Here is a 25,484-nt window from a genome sequence, read left to right as displayed (position 1 = left end):
CCTCTCCTCCATCTGCTGCTCTGTCAAAAAAATAAATAAAATCTTAAAAAAAAAAAAAAAAGCACTCTCTATGTCTAACCCCTAATGTAGGATTTGCTGTATTTGTTTCATTGTTTATTCTCTTTCTCATGGTGCCCATGCAATTCCACTGTCTCCTTGCATAACGTGGGGCATCTGTGACTTGAACTAAGAGCAGTTCTCAACCCCAGAACAGACGCAGGGAGCTGTGGCTGTGTGAGCATGCTCATTGTGTGCTGGCGAGCCTAGCAGAAAGTCGGGGTTGGGAGGGATATTTAACTAGCTGCTGTGTGTATTGTCTGCTTTTTTCAAGGTGGAGCCTCAAGAGTGACCTTGTTCTTGTATCTCGTCTCAAAAAAATGAATTTTTTTTTTCCCAAAGGGTGATCTATACCAGGTTAAGGACAGAGTATTATAAATCTAGTAAAGGTGAGACCCTGTTGCTTACGGAAGGCGAGCCAGTTCACGGGAAGTCCTAAGAACTAGAAGCTATATAGAGAGACAGCAGAATGTGGAGCTAAGGCATGTTCTTAAAGCCGGGGGTGTGGGGGAGTGGGGAGTCAGGTGAAAATCTCTTTTAAAAAGATCTAAGTTTCTGGGCACCTGGGTGGCTTAGTGGGTTGAGGGTCCAGCTCTTGACTTTGGCTCAGGTCGTGATCTCAGAGTTCGTGGATCAAGCCTTGCCTCCGGCTCCTTGCACAGCAGGGAGTCTGCTGGAGATTCCCTCCCTCTGCTCCTCTCCTCCTCCCCCACCCCCCTCCCGCCCCCATTCTCTCTCTCAAATAAATAACTCTTAAAAAAAAAAAAATCTAAGTTTCAGGCTGCCAGGCTGGCTCAGTCAGAAGAACATATGATCTCAGGGTTGTGGGTTTGAGCCCCATGTTGTGTGTAGAGATTACTTTAAAAAATAAATAAATAAACAAACCTTATTTAAAAAGAACTAAGTTTGGGGGTGCCTGGGTGGCTCAGTCATCAAGCATCCAACTCTTGGTTTCGGCTCAGGTCATGATCTCAGGGTCGTGAGATTGAGCCTCATAGTGGGCTCTGCGCTCAGCTCAGTCGGCTTGTCCTCTCCCTCTGCTCCTCTCCCTCTGTTCTCTCTCTCTCTCATAAATAAATAAAATTCTTAAAAAAAAAAAAAAACTACATTTCTCTTTCTATACCTTCCATAGAAAGCCCTGGCCTCTCCCCTATCCCATAGGAGAAGGGAGTTTGAGAGAAGCCCATTCAGAGACCCCAGACACAACAAGGAGCAAAGGGCCAACTGTAAACCCAGGGACTCCCCAAATTAGTGTCTCTCTCTGAAACTGTTGGATTTGCATCTCAAATTGGACTCGCAGCTCAGTGATCCTTGGCAGCCCCTGCCCACCTCCCACTGACAGATGGGTGATTTAAGAATTCTTCTCTGGAGAAATAGAACAGCTTCAGAGAAAAAGCCTACAGACACTGACATTTGGGAAGTCCACAGTGAAGAGGGAAAAAAAAAAAGCCTACAGTGAAATCTGCGGTGCAAAAAAAAAAGTCCTCCCTCACAGCCCTTACAAATGGCTATTAGGTATCTCTCTCTCCAACATGAGCCACTTGTGAAAAGTAAGAGGAAGACAAATAGAAACAGACTATGCAATTGTGATTAATCTCCACAGAGACATCAGGGAAGAAATGGTAAAATGTTTTGCAAAAGGAACATGTTACTAGCAATAATAGCAGTATCGACTGGACCAAGCATATATGAAAACTAACAATCCCTTAATCTGAATTTAAAGCCTGTGAGTTGGGTATGATGATTTCCCCCAGTTTTATACATGAGACAACTGAGGCACAAGCAAGGTAAGGAAGTTATCAAAGATTATACAACTAGAAAGGAGTGTCTCTCAAATCCGGTGAATCTCTCTCATTTTAACAACTACCTTATAATGCTCCCCCCCAAGAGAGCCTTTGAAAAAAATGCTTGGAATTACTCAATCGAAAAACATGAGAAAAAGATAAGAAAATTAGAGATCAGGGGTACCTAGGTGACTCAGTGGGTTAAAGCCTCTGCCGTCAGCTCGGGTCATGATCCCAGAGTCCTGGGATCCAGCCGGCACATTGGGCTTTCTGATAAGCAGGGAGCCTGCTTCCCTCTTTTCTCTTTGCCTGCCTCTCTGCCTACTTGTGATTTCTGTCAAATGGATAAATAAGAAATCTAAAAAAAAAAAAAGAGAGAGAGAGAGAGAGAAAGAAAGAAAATTAGAGATCAGTCCAGGAGGCCAACATCTGACACACATATTTATACAAACAAGAAGAAGAAGAGGAAATGGAAGGAATTATTTTTAAGTAGTATAATAATATTTCCTGACACTGAAATGAAATAGGGGTTCAGACTGACTAGCCAACAATTAAGTGAATAGAAAAAGAGACTTACAAACAAAAACCCATGGTTTTTGTTAGCAAACTATTACAACTCTGGGAATGAAGATAAGACCCTAAAAACTTCCAGAGAGAAAAGAAGAGGTCACTTACAAAAGACTGGAATTAAAAAATGGCATCCAGGGGCGCCTGGGTGGCTCAGTGGGTTAAGCCGCTGCCTTCGGCTCAGGTCATGATCCCAGGGTCCTGGGATCGAGCCCCGCATCGGGCTCTCTGCTCCGCAGCGAGCCTGCTTCCTCCTCTCTCTCTGCCTGCCTCTCTGCCTGCTTGTGATCTCTGTCTGTCAAATAAATAAAATCTTTAAAAAAAAAAAAAATGGCATCCAATTTCTCACCAGTAACTCTGGAAACTAAGTCTGTCCAACCTAACATTCTATACCCAGCCGAACCAGGAGTCAAGTGCGAGACACAGATGACACATGAACTGATAGCAAGTGTCACCTGTAGGAGGGAAACCGAGGGCCGGGTGTGGGCCAGAGACTTTGTTTGCCCTGATTGCCCTCTTGTTCTGTTTGTTTACCTTGTTTATCTAACATTCTTCAGATAAGTTTTTTAAAGCTCTTTAAGTGATGCTAATAATTAACTGGGTTTGGGAGCCACCCATCTTAAATTAGAAAGCACTTGGGTGCTGTCTTGCTCTGCCTTAGTCCTCCCCGGCAAGCCTGAGTACACCTGGTGTGGGGGCAGGAAGAAAGGGAGGGAGCTCAGCCGGAACCGGTTTGTATGGCTGATGCAGAGATCATCTGGAAGACAGTCCTCGGGCGGGCCAAAGCCAAAACTCATCATTAGGCCATTTGAATAAACACATGAGTGAATGAATGAATAAATGAGCATGAAGCAGCCATTTGAGTCATCTGGGTGTGGGTGAGTAACAGGAAGAGAGCAAAGTTAGGGGAAATTACTTGGCATTACGAATTCTCCCTTGCAGAGAGACCTGACACGTTCTCCAGGGATATATCCTGAGTGTAGGAAGCCAAATTGCAATTCTGGATCTATTCTTGCCACCTTAATGTGAGAAGCTGAAGTCTGCTTTGGCTGATTTATCTGCATACCATCATTAAGTAGCATACAAATCAAGGTCCACATTTTTAATTGCCATTATCTGTCTCAAGAAGAGAAACCCCGAGATGCTTCTGGCGAAGCATGCACAGGCCTGATTATAATTCTGCTCACACCCTTGATGTAAGAAGCATATTAAAGTTCCTGCAGTTCTTAAGAGCTTATCTAATACCCTAGTTATTTTTAAGCCCTTTAGAAAGGGTTGGTGTTAAATGAACAATATGATGAGTATGGTGAACTTTCTATTACGAACATGTTAGTAAGAATATATTCCAAGCACTTGACCTGAATGATCACCGGTTGGTAGCATGGGCCTCTTGGAGAAAGACTGTGATAGTCTGTAAGGTTGGTTACAAGCACTGTTTGGGGAATTACTGTCTTTCTCATTCTACCTCCCATAATCTAGAAGACAATTCCTTCCTCCACACAAACACCAAGATCAGGATGACACTGCTTTTATAAAAATTTCCCCATGACATATTCCAGGAAGACGTATTATCAGAGTGATAAGGAGGATTATAGTTTACCTTCTTTGTAGAACACAGGAGGTCTGATGTCAGACTCTTTGAGTTGAAATTTTGGTTGTATCAATTATTAGCTCTGAAATCTTAGCAAATTATTAGGTTTTACTCTATAAAATGAGGCAAAACCCTGCCTTATCAGGTTAAATGATTAAGCGAATGTATACACATTCATTATATATATATATATATATATATATACACACACACACACACATATATATATTCTGCGGTAGCATACGGTAATTGGCATATAGGGTTTTTTTAAAGATTATTTTTTTAAAGATTTTTATTTATTTATTTGACAGACAGAGATCACAAGTAGGCAGAGAAAGAGGAGGAAGCAGGCACCTGCTGAGCAGAGAGCCTGATGCAAGGCTCGATCCCGGGACCCTGGGATCATGACCTGAGCTGAAGGCAGAGGCTTTAATCCACTGAGCCACCCAGGCACCCCAAAGATTGTTTAAGAGAGAGAGAAAGAGCTTGTGCAAGTTGGGGGAGGGACAGAAGGAGAGAATCTTTAAGCAGACTCCCTGCTGAGCTTGGAGCCTGACATAGGGCTTGATCCCACAGCCCATGAGAACACAATCTGAGCCAAAACGGAGACTTGAACTCTTTCTTAACTGACTGAGCCACCCAGGTGCCCCCCATGACTGGCATATGGTAAGCACTCAATAAATGCTAGATATTAATATTATAAAATGTTTTTATAATTTTCAGAGTACTTTCAGATAAACTAATGCTAAACTATATTTCCCACTTATTCTGCATAACAAAACTCAAAATACAGAGGGGAAAGAATGGTGAAATCTGAAAAGTGTTATGCAAATATAAAAGCGATAATATCAAGCTTATTATTGCATTTCCATAAAACAGAATGAAAAATTCATGCCATCAACCTACTCTTGAGGGGTGTTGTGATTACCAAAAAATTAGTGAATTGTTAAAGCATTTTTAAATCTATATGACAGTGATTATCATTGTGAGTGGAAAAGCAGAGGAAGTTATTGTGTAATTTTTAAAGCTTTTTAAAAATGGGATAGGCAGCCTGAGATTGTCCTTAATGATTCCTCCTTGTAGACCCCTCTCCATGAATGTGGGCTGGAATTACGTGATTGCTTATAACAAATAGAATATGGCAAGAGATGTCTCCTTTGAGTTTCCATTTTAGGCACGTTCTTGTGCTCCCTCTTGGTTCACTCACCCTGAGGGAAGCCAGTTTTCCTGTGATGATGAAGCCCTGTGTAGAGGACCATGTGGTGACTGAGACCTGCTAACAACCACTTTGTAAACTCACAAGTGGATTCTCTGTACCTCAGTTGAGACTTCAGATCAGACCACAGCCATTCAACAGTTTAATTCCACCTTCTGAGAGACCCTGTGCCAGAGCTACCCAGCTGAGCTGTGCCTGGACTCCTGACTCATAGAAACTCTGAAATAAGCTATTTGGTGGTTTTGAGCTCCTAAGTTTTTGGAACAATTTGTTATGCACCAATAGATAATTAGTAAAAAAAAATATAAATACATAAAGTGCACAATTGCAAGTGTATAGCTTGATGAACTTCACAAAATGAACATGTCCAAACAGGCACCCAAATCAAGATATAAAACATAGCCAGCACATTAGAAGCCTCCCTATCTTCCCTTCTACTCATTTTCTCTTCCTCTGAGAGTAAACACTCTCTGGAATTCCAAAAACATAGATTAATTTTTTTTTGTTTTTGTAACTTATATAAATAGAATCATATAGTATGTACTCTTTTGTGTACCTTCTTTTGATCAGCATTATATTCACGTGTAGTTTTTTTAAAAGCATGCTCAAAAATGCCATTGCTCAGGGCGCCTGGGTGGCTCAGTGGGTTGGGCCTCTGCCTTCAGCTCAGGTCATGATCTCAGAGTCCTGGGATGGAGCCCCACATCGGGCTGTCTGCTCGGGAGGGAGCCTGCTTCCTCCTCTCTCTCTGCCTGCCTCTCTGCCTACTTGTGATCTCTCTGTCAAATAAATAAATAAAATCTTTATAAAAAATGCCATTGCTCAGTCATAGTATTTAGTATGTTCCAAATAAGAAGAGTGTGAGTTTATTTATATGCAAAAAAGGGAGCATAAGTAAAGAAAGATTAAGAAGCATTTCTATATATGACCAAGAGTAGAAAAGTTCTGAGGGAAATCACAAGAATCCTAGCATAACACTAGATCAATGAAATTTCTGTTAAATATATGTACTGGGATGCAGTATGATATGCCATTAAGGATATGGATGTTAGAGTTGAAATGGCTAGATTTGAACCATGGCACTCTCCTTACTAATTTGGTGATCTTGGGCAAATTAATTTCTTTGTGTCTCAGTGTCTTGTCTGTAGAAAGAGGGTTATAATAGTGCTTACTTTACAGGATTGTTGAGAAGATTAAAAATGAAAATCAATATGGGGGCACCCGGTGGCCCAGCAGTCAGTTAAGTGTGCAACCTTTTTTTTTTGGTCAAAGAGTGAGATAGAAAGATAGAAAGAGAGAGCACAAGCAGGGGGAGTGTTAGGCAGAGGGAGAAGTAGACTCTCCGCCAAGCAAGGAGCCCAACATGGGAGTCAATCCCAGGGCCCTGGGATCATGATCTGAGCCAAAGGTAGACATTAACTGACTGAGCCACCAGATATCCCAAGCATGCAACTCTTGATCTCAGCTCAGGTCTTGATCTCAGAGTTGTGAGTTCAAGCCCTGTGTTGGGCTCCATGCTAAGTGTGGAGCCTACTTTTAAAAAGGCCGGGGGGGGAATGAATATAAATGAAGTACCACAATACTTTGCACATAACAGGCATTCAGAAATTGTTAGCTATTGTCAATAAATGGTTCTATAGAGGAGTTCTAAAATATATTGGATGGCAAATGTGTATTATCTATCATTTTTCTTATATAGGAAGTGATTTCCCTGTGAATAGAAAATACAGCTTCCTTGATTCTTTTTGTTTTGTGAAGTGTAAAAATAAAATAGCCAGGGTGTGCCTGGGTGGCTCCGTCATTACTTGTCTGCCTTTGGCAAGACATCAGGTCATGATCCAAGGGTCCCGGGATTGAGCCCCACATCAGGCTCCCTGCTCAGAGGAGAGTCTGCTTTCTCCCTCTGCCTCTGCTCCTCTCCCCTGCTTGTGTGTGTGTGCTCTCTCTCAAATAAAGAAAACCTTTAAAAAATAAAATAAAATAACCATTTAGTTTATCAGCAAAATGTGTTTATTCAGGAATAGCAGAGGAATCACAATTTGGGACATGCAAACCATGTCAAACCACAGACATGTCCACAGACCAAGGTGAGGAGTGTTCTTTTATAGAGGAAAGAAGGGAGTTAGGAGGGGCTGTTTGAAAGTAAAGTCCCACACAAGAGCAAGCATTCCAGGTCGCAGCGACTTCCCATTGGCTGAGTTGCGGTGATTCTCATTGGCTGGGTTGTTGCTGGGCAAAGAGAAAAACTTCCTTCTTCCTGCTGGGGTAGGTAAAGTAAGCTTCGAGGAGTAGTAAGTGTGTAAGCATGTCCACTAGAACTTCTCAAATCCATTTTTTTTAAAAAGATTTTATTTATTTGTTTGTCAGAGAGAAAGAAGGCACAAGCAGGAGGAACAGCAGGCAGAGGGTGAAGCAGGCTCCCCACCGAGCAAGGAGCCCAGTGTAGTACTCCACCCCAGGACCCTGGGATCACGACCTGAGCAGAAGGCAGATGCTTAACAGACTGAGCCACCCAGGTGTCCCCCCAACTCCATTTTGAATGAAATTTTTACTTTATTCATTTTCGAGGTATTATGGCTTGGCTCTCTCATGCCGTCAACCTACTCTTGAGAGTTGTTGTGATTACCAAAAAATTAGGGAATTGCTAAAGCATTTTTAAATCTATATGACAGTTATAAGTAGAGGAAGTGATGGAGGGAGAAAGAGATCTTCTATTTGAAGGTCAACTTCTCTTTGTTCCTAGTTTTATAGGAAGGTCGATGGAATAGGGAAAGCCTGAACTGGTGCTTTAATTCATCAGTGGGTTTTTATCAGCATGATCTCAGTTCTCCATTGCCATGAATCCCTAAAAACTGACCACTGCACTCTCAGTAGTAAGTCTGTGTCTATTTTTAATTTCCTCACTCTGTTCAAATCTCCCTGCCAAAGGTAATAAAACATTTAGATTTAGAAAGAGACTTAGCATTTGGAATGAGACAGAGGCTATATATAGATATGTCAATGAAATAGGTTAGTGAGGGAACTGGTTCTCAGCGCCTCAGAATCAAAGGCACACATTCTTGTCTGATATGTGTCTGGACACAGGCATGCTCATAGGTTCTCTGCACAGGTATGTGTGTGTTTTCCTGCCTACGTGAACATGAACACATGTATGGAAAATGAGCCTGCACATTCCTGAGAATAGAAATCTGCGGGATAACTGGTGTATTTCTGAGTAGCGGGGTGATTAATCCCTCTGGACCACATCAGTATCTTCTCCCTGACAATCATTACTAGAGATATCAGGGTAAAACATTACTGTTACATAGTCAGTCCCCAGACTGTAGGGCTGTGACACAGCTTGCATCCGTTCATGTTACATTACTGACCATTCTTTGGGAACTTGTCAAGACCAAGGGTCCAAGGTGATGTTCCAATCTGTCAAGTACTGTCTAGAAACTAGTTTCCTAAGCAGTCAGGCTGCCATTTCTAATCTTTGGAGTTCCACCCCCTCATTTATCACTGCTCAAATTCCAATCTGTTTTTTAAGGCCCAGGTGACATTCTTCCTCTTCTAGGAAGCCATCCCTGACCACCTTGGTGATCTTCCTCTTCTGAATTCCCTTAAGGCTCCCTGACCCTCACATTGATCTTGATTGCATGCTGCCTTAAACTGGGCTTGTTGAATGCTATTTGTTTCTCTGTTACTGTGATCTCTTCATAGACAAACGACAATGTCATTGATCTTTGTTTCCAGCAGTTCCTAGTATGGTAGCAGGAATGCCCCTCATACTCATTGAACAAAAGAGAACTCCTAGTTACTCCCCTGTGAGTGCCAACGATTTTGTCACTGTTCCTTTTTGTGGCACCCAGAATCTGAAGTATTGAAGACAGGTGTTTGATTAAAGACATTCTATGGAAGACCATATCCCTGATTATCCTGTGATACAGAAGTTGGTATCCCTAAATATCTCATGATATACAATAATACAATATTTGATACTAGCAGAAGTCTAAATATCTTGGAATAGTATTGCTGTGATTTCAGATTCTCAATGATAAAAGAGAATAGGAACCATTTGATATGTTTCAGCAGATGAGTTTTAAATATGAAATTGTTCAAAAGGCAAGACAAGGACCTTCTATAGGCTTTCCCAAGCTTGAGATTGAGATTGTAGATATAACCGGAACATCCCAGGATTTTGTAATTCTGTAAATGACTGGCCTAGAACCAAGACTAAATGTCAAGACCGAAAGGACCTGGAAGGTTCTTGTGCTGTTTCCTCAGTCCCTCTAAGCCATCTGTGATGGATTTTTGTTCCTTCCCTTTGTCTTTCTTACTGACTGCCTACTAAAACAAGTCTTCACAGCACCTGTCTAATTGCTTTGTTTCATAATAAATTCTGCAATTAAGATAAGGTTTTTGGCCACAGAGTAAACATCCATTTCAGTTGGACAAAGTGAAAACAGTGAACTGAAGCTATTAAAATAGTGTATATTTCTGTTGCCTTGGTAAAAAGTTCCTCTCAAGTATGTGTTTTTCTGATTTCTGTTGCCCTTGAAAATTAAATGCGGGTTGTTTGAAATTTAGTATATAATCACAAATGGCAACAAAGTGCTTATCAAGCTTAAATCCAAGGTCATCTATAATTCTTTGTCAATAATAATCCTTACTAATAGAACTGCATTAAAGATGAGGCATGGCTAATCCTCTCTAAGTAAATTCTGCCCCCTTGTGGATTAAAACATCCAAGATAAGAAAGAAGTTCAGTAATAACTTGGGTCAGTTCCCTTCACTTCTTTTAAAAAACACTTCAACAGGGTGCCTGGGTGGCTCAGTGGGTTAAGCCTCTGCCTTCGGCTTGGGTCGTGGTCTTGGGGTCCTGGGATCAAGTCCTACATTAGGTTCTTTGCTCAGCGGAGAGCCTGCTTCCCCTTCTCTCTCTGCCTACTTGTGATTTCTCTCTCTGTGTGTCAAATAAATAAATAAAATCTTTTAAAAAGAAAAATAAATAAAATAAAAAATGAAAAAAAACACTTCAGCAATCTTTAAAAACAATGTTAACAATGAAACAGAGTGAGATCATTTATATCAATTGTGTAAGAGCTGATTGATGGTGACAAAACACATTGACAGATAATAGTATACATTTGTGTCTTTTTTTTTTTTTTTAAGATTTCATCTATTTACTTGACAGACAGAGATCACAAGTAGGCAGAGAGACAGAGGGAAGCAGGCTCCCCACCGAGCAAAGAGCCCGACTTGGGGCTTGACCCCAGAACTCTGGGACCATGACCTGAGCCGAAGGCAGAGGCTTTAACCCACTGAGCCACCAGGTGCCCCAGTATACATTTGTGTCTTATATTTTGCATCCCATTCAACTGAATATTAATATTATCAGTTAATATTTCATACAATATTATAGTTAGAAAGAACTTTAAATTTTGATTCATCATCCACAGGTAAGGATCGCTTTTACAGCTCCTGACATATCCCCTGCCTGAATGACTCCAGTAATGGAAAGTTCACTAACTGTTCCTGCTCATTCTCCTATCAGGCAGGACTGTTAGAAAGACTAACAACAGGGACACCTGGGTATCTTAGTTGGTTCAGCGTCTGCCTTCAGCTCAGGTCATGATCCCAGGGTTTGGGGATCAAGCCCTGCATTGAGCTCCCTGCTCAGTGGGGAGTCTGCTACTCCTTCTCCGGCTCCCCCTGTCTATGCTCTCCCTCTCTCTGTATCCAATTAATAAATAAAATCTTAAAAAATAAATTAAAAAATAAAATATTTTAAAAATAAATTTAAAAAAATGTACTAGTCTCTTCTCAATGGCTTCATCTTCTAATTATGTCTTACTTCCCTCAGTTATATAAAAGTATACATGATGAAAACCAAAAAGTTACCCCTGCCCATCCCTTTGAAAGTCTTACAGGCTCACGAAAATCTTTAATAAATGTAAATGTCTTTTAGAGAACAAAATCTTGAACTCATCTTAGCCGAATGTAGGCTGAAAAAATAAAATGACTCTTCTTGTAGTAGAGAAAAGCAGGGAGAGGGTACTGACATTTTAGCGGGGAAACTCCTATGTACTGGCACTGTGCTGGGTGCCTTAGTCAGTGTTTCCTTCAATTCCCATTTTGCAGATGAGAATGGTAAGGCTCAGGGAGGGTAATTCTCCCAAGCTTAGGCCCTCAAAGGGCCTGTGTTAAGTGCCAGAGTTGTATTAGAAGCCTTCCCTTAGGGAAAGCTGGAGGCTTCCAGGACTAAATCTTGCATGTGCACACAGAGAATGTTTGTACCACTGGTACCTCCCAGCGCCTCCCCCCCACCGTCAAGTGCAGGGCGCATCCTAGACACCCAGGGGAGACCCTTGAATTGTGTGGATGCACTTACATGTGGATTACTTACAGTACAATACTGTAAGTATTCCTATGATTTTCTTAATATTTTCTTTTCTTTAGCTGAGTTTATTGTAAGAATATAGTACACAGTGCACATAGCATACGGAATATGTGTTAATTGCCTGTTTATGTTATTAGTAAAGTTTCCTGTCCACCGTAGGCTCCTAGTCAAGTTTTGGAGTCCAAAGTTATATGTGGATTTTGGACTGCAGGGGGTGCCAGTGCCCCACCCCTGCATTGTTCGAGGATCGGCTGTATTTCCCTATTTGCAGTTCTGTTTAACATTTCTAAAAAAAATTTTTTTAAAGATTTTATTCATTCATTCGACAGAGAGAAATCACAAGTAGATGGAGAGGCAGACAGAGAGAGAGAGAGAGAGGGAAGCAGGCTCCATGCTGAGCAGAGAGCCCGATGCGGGACTCGATCCCAGAACCCTGAGATCATGACCTGAGCCGAAGGCAGCGGCTTAACCCACTGAGCCACCCAGGCGCCCCTCTGTTTAACATTTCAATATTCAGGGCTGTAGTTTCCTCCTAAGTTAAATTCTGATGATCTCTTACAGTCTTTCTTTTTTTTTTTTTTTTTTTTAAAGATTTTATTTATTTATTTGTCAGAGAGAGAGGGAGAGAGAGCGAGCACAGGCAGACAGAGAGGCAGGCAGAGGCAGAGGGAGAAGCAGGCTCCCTGCCGAGCAAGGAGCCCGATGTAGGACTCGATCCCAGGACGCTGGGATCATACCTGAGCCGAAGGCAGCTGCTTAACCAACTGAGCCACCCAGGCGTCCCTCTTACAGTCTTTCTTAATAAAGATGAACTCTTCAATGCCTGGGAGCCTTGAGCTAGCTCTTCCCACTCACCCACCAGGCAGTGGAGACATGTGCTTATCCACTGCCAAACCCGAGAATTCTTTTTTTTTTAAGATTTTATTTATTCAGGGGCGCCTGGGTGGCTCAGTGGGTTGAGTCTCTGCCTTCAACTCAGGTCATGAACTCAGGGTCCGGAATTGCCCCCCCCCCCCCCCCCCGCATCCGGCTCTCTGCTCAGCAGGGAGCCTGCTTCCCTCTCTCTCTGCCTGCCTCTCTGCCTACTTGTGATCTCTGTCTGTCAAATAAATAAATAAAATCTTAAAAAAAAAAAGATTTTATTTATTCATTTGTTAGAAAGAGAGAGAGGGAGAGCACAGAAGGTGGAGCGGGGGGCAGAGGGAGAAGCAGAGTCCCCACTTGAGTGAGGAGCCAAATGTGGGCTCAATCCCTGAACTCTGGATTCCTGACCTGAGCCAAAGGCAGACTCAACCAACTGAGCCGCCCAGGCTTCCCCAGGCCCGAGAATTCCATACAGAGCCCAACCCCTGTCTGCTTAGGCTACAGAACACAGGTGTGTGTGTGTCGGGGGGAATGCACAAAAGGAAAAATTTGAGAAATTCACAGGGATCCCAGTGATCCTCCCCCCCCCCCACCCCGAAGTCTGGGGCGCTGAAGTTCAGGGAAGACTAGAGATGCATGCCCTCTGATCTTGAGTTTCCCTGCCGTGGTAGAGTCATTTGTATTCCCTAGGCAGCCCCCTCCCTGCAGGGCTGTATTTAGTTCTGGCTGTGGTATAAATAGAACTCCGCACACTGGCAAAGCACGCCACCCCCCACCGCGTTCCTTTCCTTTTGGGACATCAACCAAACCTGAGCCTTTGATTCCCTCTAGTGGCTCAAATTGGCAACTTTCATAGCTGTTTCTTCGCATTTATTTATTTATTTATTTAAGGTATAGTGCCTACTATAGGCACTAAATTGGTCCTTGGTTCTCCAGCTTCGCCAGGGGCATGGGATATTGGTTTCATTTGATCATTGTATCCAGGGCCAAGTGAGCAGGGGTAGAAGCCAGAGCTCCTTCTTCCACATTTAGCTTAGTGCGATGCAAACTGGCTAATCTCCTTGCCGTTCTATAGCTGCTTAATGGGGCCGGAGGGAGGATAGGTTTTATATGGGTTATGCCTTAAAGGAGCTGTAGGACTTAAGGGCAACTCCTTTACCTCTGGGCCTCAGTCTGCTCCCGGGTGAAATGAGTCCATGGGTTGAATTCAAGTCAATCCAACAATGGTTTGTTGAGCACCTGCAGAGTGAGGGGTCCTGGGCTGAGCGCTTTGGGAAGGTTGTGGTCAGTTGGTACCTGATCTCAAGGAGCTTGCAGGCTAATGGGAGAACCACGTGTCCAGGAAGCCACCTAACACATAGGTCATGCATGGCTGTTGGAGTAGGAGCTTTGCAGTGAGACACATCTGGGCTTGAGCCCCTGATCTGTCCTTTCCTAGCTGTGTGATCTTGAACAAATTGCTAAACTCTTCTTCGTGCTTCATCTGTAGATTTGGATAATCACCCTTTCTTCATCGGGTTGAGTCATTGGTGTACATCCAAACCACACAACTGCTCCCTAACTGGCCACTCCCCTTGCAGTTTCAAGTTTTAAACAGAAATAGCAGAAACCTTATTAGGAATGTCAGTAAAACCCTATGAGGGGCTTATCCTGTTGGTTCTGAAGGCCGTTTCTTAGGCCCCACAGATTTCTGTGGTCTCCTTTCTCTGCCCTGGAGCTTGGGAATCCACCTGCTGCTTCTGTTGGCGGGGTGGGCAGGTGCCTCTGAGGGCCCAGCCTTGCCATATCAACCCAGTCTGCCTACTGTGTAGAGGGAACTACGGTTTCCCCTGCTTCCTTCTTCCTCCTTTCAGGCCCTTTTCCTTCCCACAGATTGATTGCTAATATCTTGGGAAATGAACAGGGAATAAGAAAGGTAGCTTATGTGCTTCTATAAGTCTCAATCCTTGATCTTTAGTGCTCCCAAGAGGCAGAATGAGCGCTCCCCAGGAGCGGGGACTTCACCAGAAACCCTGGCACCTGGGGCTGTCCCAGCTTGGAGGTGGTATGATTCTGTTACCTTGTGAACCTCGCATAGGAGCATTGTGAATGGGTTTCCACGCTGAGCTCCTTTATTGTGTGCAAGGAGGCAAAGGAGGATCTTAGAGCACGCCTTCATGCCCGGCACGTGATACCTAGAATCCAGGTGATGTTCTCTAACACTGTGGATTTAAGAGTCCACAGGGTCTGAAATGAACAGGAAGGAGAGAAGGTGAGCTCTTAGAGCCTAGAGTTGCTGGCGGGACACTATTCCTGGAACAGGATGAAAGTTAGGGGTAAAGAAAGCCAAAAGTGGAACAGAAATCCTGTTGGCCAAGGGGATACTGGATGCATGGAGGGACAGGATCCCAATGTGGTAACTTGGGATTTCACTTTGGACAGGAAGGGTTCCTTTGTATTTTGAAGCCACATGTGATGAGACTATAGAGACTGGAAGATAGAACTTAGAGGGTCAGAGAATGAGGTCTCTAACGGAAGCAGGAACTGCCTATAAGATTCCACTCATGGGGTGCCTGGGTGTTCCGTGAGTGAAGCCTCTGCCTTCAGCTTAGGTCATGATATCAGGGTCCTGGGATCAAGCCCTGCATCAGGCTCTCTGCTCAGCAGGGAGCCTGCTTCCCACTCTCTCTTTGCCTGCTGCTCTGCCTACTTGTGATCTCTCTCTGTGTTGAATAAATAAATAAAATCTTTTAAAAAATAAAAAATAAAAAAAGATTCCACTCGTTCTCTGAGGCCTGCTGCACTTACCTGTTGGCCTGTGGGGGTAGCCTGTCTCTAAGGGTGGCTCAAGGGGCCCAGTGATATCTGGAGCCTGTTCTGGGAAGGTTGCCAACCCCTGCCTTTCCTTTGGTTTCTGCCCTTTTGCAAGCCTCTGCTGGTAAAGGAGAGAAAGTTGTTGACCTGAGTGATTTATTTCATCATTCATAAAAACCAAGAAGGTAGGAAAGAGGACGAGTACGGATCACTAAGAGTATAATTCAGGGGAATCCAGAAGCTAATGATGAATTCAGTTAAAGGAGGAGCCAGTGAGAGATTCCGGGACTTCTGGTACCTCTAGTCCGGGATTCTTCCCACACCTTGATTTGGCCCTTGCCCACAGGAACACCCCGTAATTATGAGTTGTAATATTTGCTTCCCACACATTGCTATGCATTTCTGCATGACTCATGAGACGCTCTCCTCTTCCAGTTTCCTACTATGTTGGAACCTTGGGGACTCACACTGAGATCAAGCGAGTGGCAGAAGAGAAGGTCACTTTGCCCTGTCACCATCAGCTGGGGCTTCCAGAAAAAGACACCCTGGATATCGAATGGCTGCTCACCGACAATGAAGGGAACCAAAAAGTGGTAAGTGTACAGTTGGCCAGAGGGCCCCGTCCCCACTCATCCCCTCATTCTCCCACAGCTGTCTTTCCTCAGTCCTCCGATTTTCTGTTGGAGGAAAGGGCTAGAATAGCTCTTTCATCTGGCTTATCGTTGGAAGACTCTAGAGATAAAAATTATCAACAAGGAAAGGTACATGAGTCTTAAAGATAAGAAGTTCTGGGTTCTTGAGGGAAGCAAGCAAGCCACCTATCATTTGCCCAGGGAAGGAATCTCCGCTGTCAGTGTCTTTTCCTAAGAAGGGAGCTAAGATGCATTACCTGGGTTCCCTAGTCTAGTGGCCAGTCCCCAGATCTATACTAGGAAGCCTGCTCCCCTTTCTCCTCTGAAACCATTACCACCTGCCTATATTGAAGTTCTGCACAAAGTCATGACTTTCAAGCTCTGAGATTATGTAATGTAACAAACAACAGTCATGTAACATGACTGAAAATGTTTAACACACAGGTGATCGGTCAGCAAAAGAATTGATACTGGTTCTGGAGTTGGAAAATGAAGGGGCTGGCCCTGGGTCTTGTGTGCTCAGGATGGGGAGGTCCTTTGATGCCTATGGGCTTTCGGGCGGTATGAACAGAACTCGTAGCCCTTTGCTCCCAATGATCCACGGGACTGGTCTCTGTTGAGAGCGAGAAGTGAGTAGCTACTGTATTATCCTGTCTGTCTTGGCTATATTCAGCTTTCCTCAAGCAGGGTTTTCTAGCATAACTCTTCTCATTCCATTTACCCAACTGAGTTACTTTTTAAAAAGCTTTTGGTTGAGGGGTGCCTGGCTGGTTTAGCTGGTGGAGCATGCAACTCTTGACCTCAGGGTTATGAGTTCAAGCCCCACGTTGGGTGTAGAGATTGCTTAAAAAAAAAAAAAAATCTAAAAAGAAAACAACTTTAGGGGGGCGCCTGGATGGCTCAGTGGGTTAAGCCTCTGCCTTCCGCTCAGGTCATGATCTCAGGGTCCTGGGATCAGGCCCCATATCAGGCTCTCTGCTCAGCAGGGAGCCTGCTTCCTCCTCTCTCTCTGCCTGCCCCTCTGCCTACTTGTGATCTCTGTCTGCCAAATAATTAAATAAAATCTTTTAAAAAAAAGAAAAAGAAAACAACTTTAGGTGGAAAGTTTTGCCATTTTTTAAAAAATCACATAAAATAAGCCAGGGAAACTGACTTTAGACTTTCCTTCCTTTTCAGAACTTTACCTCTCACCCTACTAAAAAGTGAAAGATTGTCCTTTCTTCTCTGTCTATGCCTCTGATTTCAAATGATGGCTTGTGCTGGAAGAAGTTTAAAGTTTTCACTAAAATAAAATCCAGGATCATTGTTGGATTTCAGCTCCTACATCACTTTGTCATTTTGATACTGGTGTCATCTAGTTCTCAGTACATCATCCTAAGACTCTGTTCTCTGTAGGGCAAGGTCACCTTAAACTGAGCATTTTTATTCCAGCAGATTCTCAGTCAATTGTAGATATGATACTCTCTGTTCTGAATCAAGTAAATAAGAGCCATGTTCCTCTTACAGAAATTTAAGAAGAATGCCTCCACTCGTCTAACTTTGACCCAAGTGCTTTCATTTAAACTAAAGGAAAAAGAGAGTTGCTTTTTTATGTAGCCAAGTGAATATAAGGCTTAAAAGTTCATTGCTGATTAAAGCAGGCCACTGATATGGCTTTAAGCAGCCACAGTTCCCTACTTGTCTCCAATTAATGCTCCAAAGTAAGGATCGGGATTAATTTGGTCATTCAGAGCACGTGGATTTATTTAGCAAATACTATACACTAGCTAGGCACTGGGACACAATAGTGAAAAAGATGGCAAAGTCCCCCTCTCCCTGGAGCTTACAGTGCCAAGCCATTCAGTAATTTAAAAAAAAAAAAAAAAAAAAAAGAAAGAAAGAAAGAAAAAGAAAAAACACCAAAAAAATTTTTTTTAAGTAGAGAGCCCTTAAACATTAAGCTATATTCTGGGTTGCAGTCTATTTAGCACATAGTAGTATCTCATTTAACTTAACCCAGGAGGATGAATAACTAGGATTAGTGGTCTCAGTTTATAAATAAGGAACCCCACACAGCGTGTGCCCAGACACAACACACAAAGTGAGAAAAGGGCTTAAGGTCACTCACTGTGCCATTAGAAATGAGGCACTGTGGTTATCAGCACCTGGGCTGTTAACTGCCAGCTGTGCTACCTTCATAAATAATTTGAAATTAGAGTCTGTGTTATGTAGGAAATAAGGAGAATGTGGGAAGAAAACTATTCCAGACAGAATCAGTTGTGCCAAGGTCCCATTGCTGGAAGAAGCTTGGTACTATTGCAAGTTCTAAAAGAGCAAAAATCAATTTTTTAAAAATTTATTTTTTTAAGGATTTTATTTATTTATTAATTTGTCAGAGAGAGTAAGAGAGCACAAGCAGGGGGAGCGGCAGGCAGCAGGAGAAGCAGGCTCCCCGCTGAGCAGGGAGCCCGACGTGAGGCTGGATCCTAGGACCTTGGGATCATGACCCGAGCCGAAGGCAGATGCTTGACCGACTGAGCCACCCACATGCCTCTCAAAATAAATTTAGGTTAAACTGAGTAAATACTGGATTCCCACTACCCACATGAAGGAGGTAGTTGTGTGAAGGCATAACTTGAGAACTAAGTGACAGAGATAATGATAGAAATAGGCAGAGTGCTCTAGCTGAATATGAAGGAGGCAAAAGTAGTTGGTGGGGGGAGGTCAAGGGCAGCTCCTGTAAAGAAGTCGCAGCTGATCTGAGTGCTCATAGAATTTCCTGATTGCACTGAGGAAATCACAAGAGCGTAGACACAAAGGCTGGAAAGTTCTGGGAAATCATGAGCAGCTAGCATACGTGGAGTACAAAATGTGAGCTCACAGAGGTTGCAGGACGAGAACACGAAAGGTCTTGTGGAACGGGTTAGGAAGCTCCGATACTTTCTTACATTGTCGTGGAGTTCTTGAAGGATTTTAGGAGTCACAGGGACATAGATGTGCCTAACGCGATCAACCTGGCCCTGTGTGGAAGCACACTGATTTTTATTAAAAGAGACTTGAGTAGAAGCAAGATCAGTTGAACAATTTCAGATTATACAGTAGAGGCTTCCACTATAGTCATGGGTAGCTGGGATATCAAGGTGTAATATTCCAATGCAGCGGGTAAATTTGCCACCATTTTTGGAATGAGTGAGGGTGAGAGAGAAAATACAGGAGGGGCTGGACCAGATGTGGTGCCTAAGGTAGGCTAGCCAATAACCTAGACCCCAAGGTTAACCTTGCATTTCAATCTGAGCAGAATTGGCTCCCTCCTTTTTGTCTAGGAGGCTGAGAAATGCAGAGACCATTTGGGAGCGGGTAGGCCGTTTGGCGAATATTTGAATTTCACCCTAGGTAGAGAGCGCGGCCTCTAGAACTCCTCCTGGTTCTAGGGATGGAAACACAGTTACTTTCCAAAGTCAGAGCGACCATCTCCCCCAGGGTCAGTCATGAACACACAGCAGAGACCTTTCCCCTCTATTTTTCGGGTGGAGAAATTAGAGCAGAGATGTTCTCATTTATGTGCCAAATCCCTCTGGCCACCTCCTTTTCTCCTTTTCCCCTAGTCCTTGATCTTCAGCAAGAAAACTCCTGATCAAGGGCCTGAGCTTCTGGTTCTCGATTTTGGCTCAGGATCTCAGGATTCCTGGGATGGAGCCCACCCCCAGGACCACCCTCCCCACCACCATGCTCCATGCTGAGAGTCTGCTGGAGAGCCTCTATGTCCTTCGCCCTCTCACATTACCCCTGCTCCTGTTCCCTCCCTCAATGCCTCTCTCTCTCTGTCAAATAAATAAATAAAATCTTTTAAAAACAAAACAAAACAAAAACAAAAAAAAATGTGTCTGTAACAGGTCCACCAGGCGTGTCACAAGACACCCAACCCCACAACAGCTGCGTTTCATGGACTTCATTTTTTGTTTGTTTGCAAAAGGATTAAATTTATGTTCACTGTTCTCCCATCACCCCCCTCCCCTACCGCACCCCAGGGCAAGGGCTTAGTCTCAGCTGTGCATTTCCTAGAATTAAAACCACAGCTAGGACAAAGGGACACATTCGTACCTGATATTCAATATGCGTCTGAAAAAAACTGAGCCAAACCGGAAGGCTGGAACTGAGCCCCAACCTGTGTCCTAAATGCGTGTGAAATGCTCACATTGGGCAATGGTTATTTAATTATAGTAAGATTATTTTGGAGTTGTACAAGGTCTGCTTTCCAAAGATGTTACATACTTACCTTAGGTGTCTCCCCCAGCCCCCTTTTCCCCCATTAAATAATGGGACAAGATTTGGGGGGAAGGGGAGAAAAGCACCCGGGAGTCAGCCCTACCTGGATATACCAGGTGCTGTGGTGGGGCCAAGTCCAAAGGGCTGAGGCTCACAGGAGGAAGTCAGTGATTCTACACAGGGATCTAATACACAGGCTAATACACAGACGGTGGCCTTTGAGCTTGATCTTGAGGCCTGTGTAGGTGTTGTTGAAGCAAAAATAAAAGAGAGGCATTTCAAAAGGAGAGAAGACTGCATGATCCAAGACAAAGACATATCAGAGGGTGTTGTTCAGAATCAAGGGACCTCAAGCTTGGGGACAAGGCTATTCAGAGACGCGAGGACAGGGACCAAAGACGAGGCACAACCCAGGCTGCCCTGGCCTTAGGTGCCAACTTCAGAGGGCTGAGCTTTAGTCCAGTGTGTGCACAGTGTGGGAAACAGATGGAGGCTTTCAGCTACGGGGCTTTGCTCTACAAATGCATGGAATGACTTATGTTCTCTGGGTACTGGGTGGGACAATTTTGGAAACCTCAGCGACTTCCCTGAACCAGCCTAATAAAAGCGATCGTGAGGGCTTACTAGCAAAAACCCAATGAAGTCGCTTACCCCCGTTTTACAACTGAGGAACTTAAGGTTCAGGAAGGTAAATTAACCGACCAAAGTGCAGAGCTGTAAGTGGAGGGGCTCCTGCTTGAATGTCAACCCGGTGACTTCCCTGCTTGCTCACTCATCGTCACTGTGCCCTGGTGCAGTGTTTTTTCCAGTCAAGACTCAGTAGTGGATTCTAAGCGAGCAGACTGGGTTTTTTGTTTGTTTGTTTGTTTGTTTAACACAGACTGGAAAATATCAGTGTATTGCACATACGCTATTCCTGAAACTTACACTTCAGTTGTCTAGTGCACTCCATGTGCGTGCTGGGTCACGGATGTAAGTTTCTTGGTGTAAGTCTGTTCAAAGCTGGAAAGCTCCTATTCTATAGGAGACTTAAAGCAGCCAGAGTCTCCTGTGGACCGCACCTTACTCAGTCTCTCCAAAGTCAAATGTGACTTTCAAAAATATGAAATGTTCGTCCAAATAGTAACATGAATAAGAAAGAAATCCCCTAGAGCAAAAAGGTTCACCAACTTCCCAAATCCCACAAAACCCCCAAATTCCTAAAAATTACCCAGCTCTTGGGATACCTGGTTGGTTCAGTTGGTAGAATGTGAGACTCTTTTTCAAAGATTTTATTTATTTAATAGACAGAGATCACAAGTAGGCAGAGACGCAGGCAGAGAGAGAAGGGGGAAGCAGGCTCCCCACTGAGCAAAGAGCCCTATGCAGGTCTCGATCCCAGGACCCTGAGATCAAGACATGAGCCGAAGGCAGGGGCTTAACCCACTGAGCCACCCAGGTGCCCCAGAACGTGAAACTCTTGATTTCTGGGGTCGTGAGTTCAAGCCCCGTATGAGGCACAGAGTTTACTGAAGATAAAAACTTATCAAATTAAAAAACCAGTTCCCAGCTCTTTACTTATTTTTGGTTTAGAATCTCTTCATTCTTCCTAGGAAGCACAGACTCACTTCCTCATGATTATGCAGCTATGAGGTAACATGAAAAAGTCAGAAAGTAACATTCATTGAGTACCTGCGAGGCATTCCCACCTCACTTGTCCTACCTCCAAATATCAGCCCCTTCCCTTTCAGTCTTAAGAGGAGGTAAACTCTAAAGCTTCCAGTTTGCTTCCTGTTGCTAATATATTTCCTCCTGTCCCTATTGTCCCAGTGAGTTGGCATTTCTACGGCAGCTGCTTCCACCGCCCCAAGAAACCGATCCTTTTACCCAGTACTACAGGATGTGGGGCCGAGAACACCCTGCAAACATGTAAAACAAACAAATATGGTATCAGAAGGGCTGCGACCTGGCTTTTCCTGGTCTGAGACACCTCGAGCAGGGAGCTTTCATGGATGCTGGGAACCCTATCAAATTATTTGCAAAATAATAATGTACTTTTTTTTTCCCCTGGGTCAGAGTTCATAGGTTTTATTGGAGAAAAACAGAAAGCAGTGAGGTAGAACAAGGAAATTCCTCAGACATGGTGCCGGGCTGATGTGTTGTGGGGTCTGGCAGCAAGTGGTTAAGAAAGAATTCTTGGGGCTCCGTGTTATGCTGGGAGCCTACTTTAAAAAAAAGAGAGAGAATTCTTAGGATGTTTTTGGTGCCAAAAGGTGGTTTTTATCAAAACACAGGGACTGGGGGCACCTGGGTGGCTCAGTTGTTGGGTGTCTGCCTTCAGCTCAGGTTCCAGGATGGGATCCAGCCCCAAATGGGGCTCCCTGCTCAGCAGGAGGCCGGCTTCTCCTCTGCCTCTCCCACTCCCCGGGCTTGTGTTTCTCTCTCTCCCTGTGTTTCTCTGTCAAATAAATAAATAAATAAAATCTTTAAAAAAAAAAAAAAAGGCGGGGGTGGGGGGCACAGGGACTGGACCCAGGGGCAGAAAGAGCTAACTTGGAACACCTGCCTGGCTCAGTCGGCTTCAGCAAGGGTCATGACCCCAGGGTCAGGGGATCGAGCCCTGTACCCTGCTCTGTGCTCAGCAGTGGAGAACCTGCTTCTCCCTCTCCCTGTGCCTACTGCTTGCCCTGCTTGTGCTCTCTCTCCCTGTCTCAAATAAATAAATAAAATCTTTTACAAAACATTCTGAAAAAGAAAGAACGAGCTGCCTCGGGATTGTAAGGAGCGATTGCCTGTATACTTTTACATTGGGAGGGCAGAGGGAAAGCAAGTTTCCAAAAGGAATTTTCATATGTTAACGAAGAGAACCAGGATCCTGGAGGTCTGGCTGTGGTGGAGCTAGGGCTGCCTTTTGCCTCTAGCAAGGCCTTATTACCCTTACGATGGCTGGGAGTTCCAGGAGGAAGGTTGTACTCTGCATTCCTTAAATATTTGTCAACGCCGTGCAAGTTGTTAAGAAGATTTAATTTTATCTACGTTTCTTTTGCCTTTGTGCTCCCGATCCCTGACCACACCGGGGAACAGGAGGCTGGTTGCACTTTGAGGGATAAGAATAGGAGAGAAACCTTTCCCAGGCCCCAAGAACTCCTTTCTGGGATGTCCAGTCTCCATGGGAAATGCTGTTGAGTCTGTGAACCCCGGAGGTTGGAAAAGAACGCCCCCAGTCAAGCAGTATAAACTGTTGCCGGCCCAGTTTCAGATTAGGATATATGTCCCCACCTCAAACAAGGCCCTCTCTAAAGAATTTATCAAACCAAACCGCCCCCTGGGTGGCTCAGTCCTTAAGCGGCTGCCTTTGGCTCAGGTCATGAACTGATCGGGCTCTGTGCTCAGCAGGAAGCCTGCTTCTCCCTTTCCCGCTCCCCCTGCTTGTGTTCTCTCTCTCTCTTTCTGTGTGTGTGTGTGTGTGTGTGTGTGTCTGTCTGTCTGTCTGTCTCTCTCTGCCTAATTAATTAATTAATTAAAAAGAATATCAAACAAAAGAATGCCCTCAAGTCTAAGCTGGGGACACTCACTTCCTTAATCTCCTTGATCTTGCTATGAACTTTTCACTGACGTGGGTTTTTTTTTTTCTCTTTAATGCAAGGGGTTAATACTTATAAAGCATTTAGAACAGTGCCTCACATAAAATAAATAACACATATGTGTTTGTTAAATAAAAACAGAACTCTCCAACTGGAAGTATTGCATTGTGTTGGTGGATTTGCATTTCTGGGCCTAATGCATATTTTCCTATGTCCAGGCCAAGGGCTGTGCTTGGCCCAGAATAGTCACGAGATGGTCAGCGAGCAAAGGAATGACGTCCTTTCATAGATTTCCGCTCTTACAGTTCTTACTAGGAGCCTGTGAGGTCGGTAGCTAAGAATTGTTGTCCTCATTTTCTTTTAATATGTGAGGATAAATGAGACCTTAAACTTGGTTGCAGAAAACCTGAGCTCTATGCCTTTGAGATTCTGAAGTCCATTGCCCAAGACAGATTTCAGAGCTAGGATCTCAGCTCTAAATTCTTGAAGCTAAATCTCTTTCTTTCCCTCTGCCCCCTCCCGCAGAATTTACAGCTTCTCTCGAAAAGAATGCAGAAATTCAAGACAGAACTTTTGTCTAGGATTAAGCATTGGACCTTTGACTGAAATCGTGCATTTCCTGTACTTTCCAGAGTATTCCTCTGCATAAAGATGAAGCTTGGGAGGGACCTCCCTATTGTGTATGGGTTGGGGGTGCAAATGTTCAGGTTGAGGTAGGGAGAGATCCTCCATTGTAGGATAATGAGTCAGACCTCTTCAAGGTTGCTCCCCTGGCCCCCATCCCCCTACTGTCTCCTCCCTCAGTGGGTGGTTTCAAGGTGCACTTCAGAGTCTTTATGAAAGAGAGGGTAGGAGGAAGAGGAGTTGTCATCCAGGAGTAAAGCAGGAAATGTGAGCAAAGGCTGAACTTGAAGAGTCTGCTAAAGAGACGACAGTCAACAGTTTTACTCGAGGTTGGTGGTATTTTTTTTTTTAAGATTTTATTTATTTATTTGACAGAGAAAGATCACAAGCAGGCAGAGAGGGGAGGGGGGAAGCAGGCCTTATGCAGGGCTTGATCCCAGGACGCTAAGATCATGACCTGAGCCCAAGGCAGAGGCTTAACCCACTGAGTCACCCAGGCGCCCCTGTCGGTGGTCTTTTGATGAGCTCTTTGTGTTTAGACATCCATTCTTTGGAGAGTCTCATTTAACCCTCCTTTTCTTAATCTCTATATTCATGCCATCGGGGAATCTTATCTAGTCTCAGGCCTTGAAATACCATCCACAAGTTTAGAATTCTCAAGCCCGTATTTCCAGGCCTCCCTCTGGAATATCCAACACATGTATATGCACGCGCTTTGCCCCATGCCTCTGGCTGTTGGACAGGTAGTCTCACAGGTAAGAAGCCCAGAACTAAGCTCGAGATCAGCCTCACCCAGCACACTGCCCCCGATGTCAGCCTCCTCGGCTGTCTTCTCTCTGGGTTGGTAGCTCCTTTCTCTTCTCATAGGCTCCCACCCCAACATGAGAGTGGCCCTGGACTCCTCTCTTTCTCTCATACCATAAATATACAATTTTTTAAAAGACTATTTATTTAACAGAGAGAGAACAAGCAGCGGGAGGGGCGAGGGCGAAGCAGGGTCCCCGCTGAGCACGGAGCCCAACTCAGAGCTCACTTCCAGGACGTGGGGATCATAACCTGGGTCGAAGGCAGACGCCTAACAACTGAGCCACCCAGGCGCCCCGACTCCAACAGCCTCTTGACTGGTTTTCCTGTTTCCATTTTTTGTCTCCTACAGCCTGTTCTCA

The 25,484-nt window shown here is 44.2% G+C and overlaps 1 protein-coding gene across 1 annotated transcript in view; it reads left to right on the top strand.

Annotated features, from left to right (window-relative positions):
- Positions 1-25,484, top strand: part of LOC122912389 (CXADR like membrane protein) — a 100,960-nt gene that overhangs the window by 60,133 nt on the left and 15,343 nt on the right. Inside the window, exon 2 of the mRNA XM_044258075.1 lies at positions 15,690-15,847. Within this exon, the coding sequence (XP_044114010.1) occupies positions 15,690-15,847 (158 nt within the window). The remainder of the gene's footprint in view (positions 1-15,689; positions 15,848-25,484) is intronic.

The sequence above is a fragment of the Neovison vison genome, chromosome 7, assembly GCF_020171115.1.
Source record: "Neovison vison isolate M4711 chromosome 7, ASM_NN_V1, whole genome shotgun sequence".
Taxonomy (NCBI): Eukaryota; Metazoa; Chordata; class Mammalia; order Carnivora; family Mustelidae; genus Neogale; species Neogale vison.
This window is presented reverse-complemented; position numbering and strand designations above follow the sequence as displayed.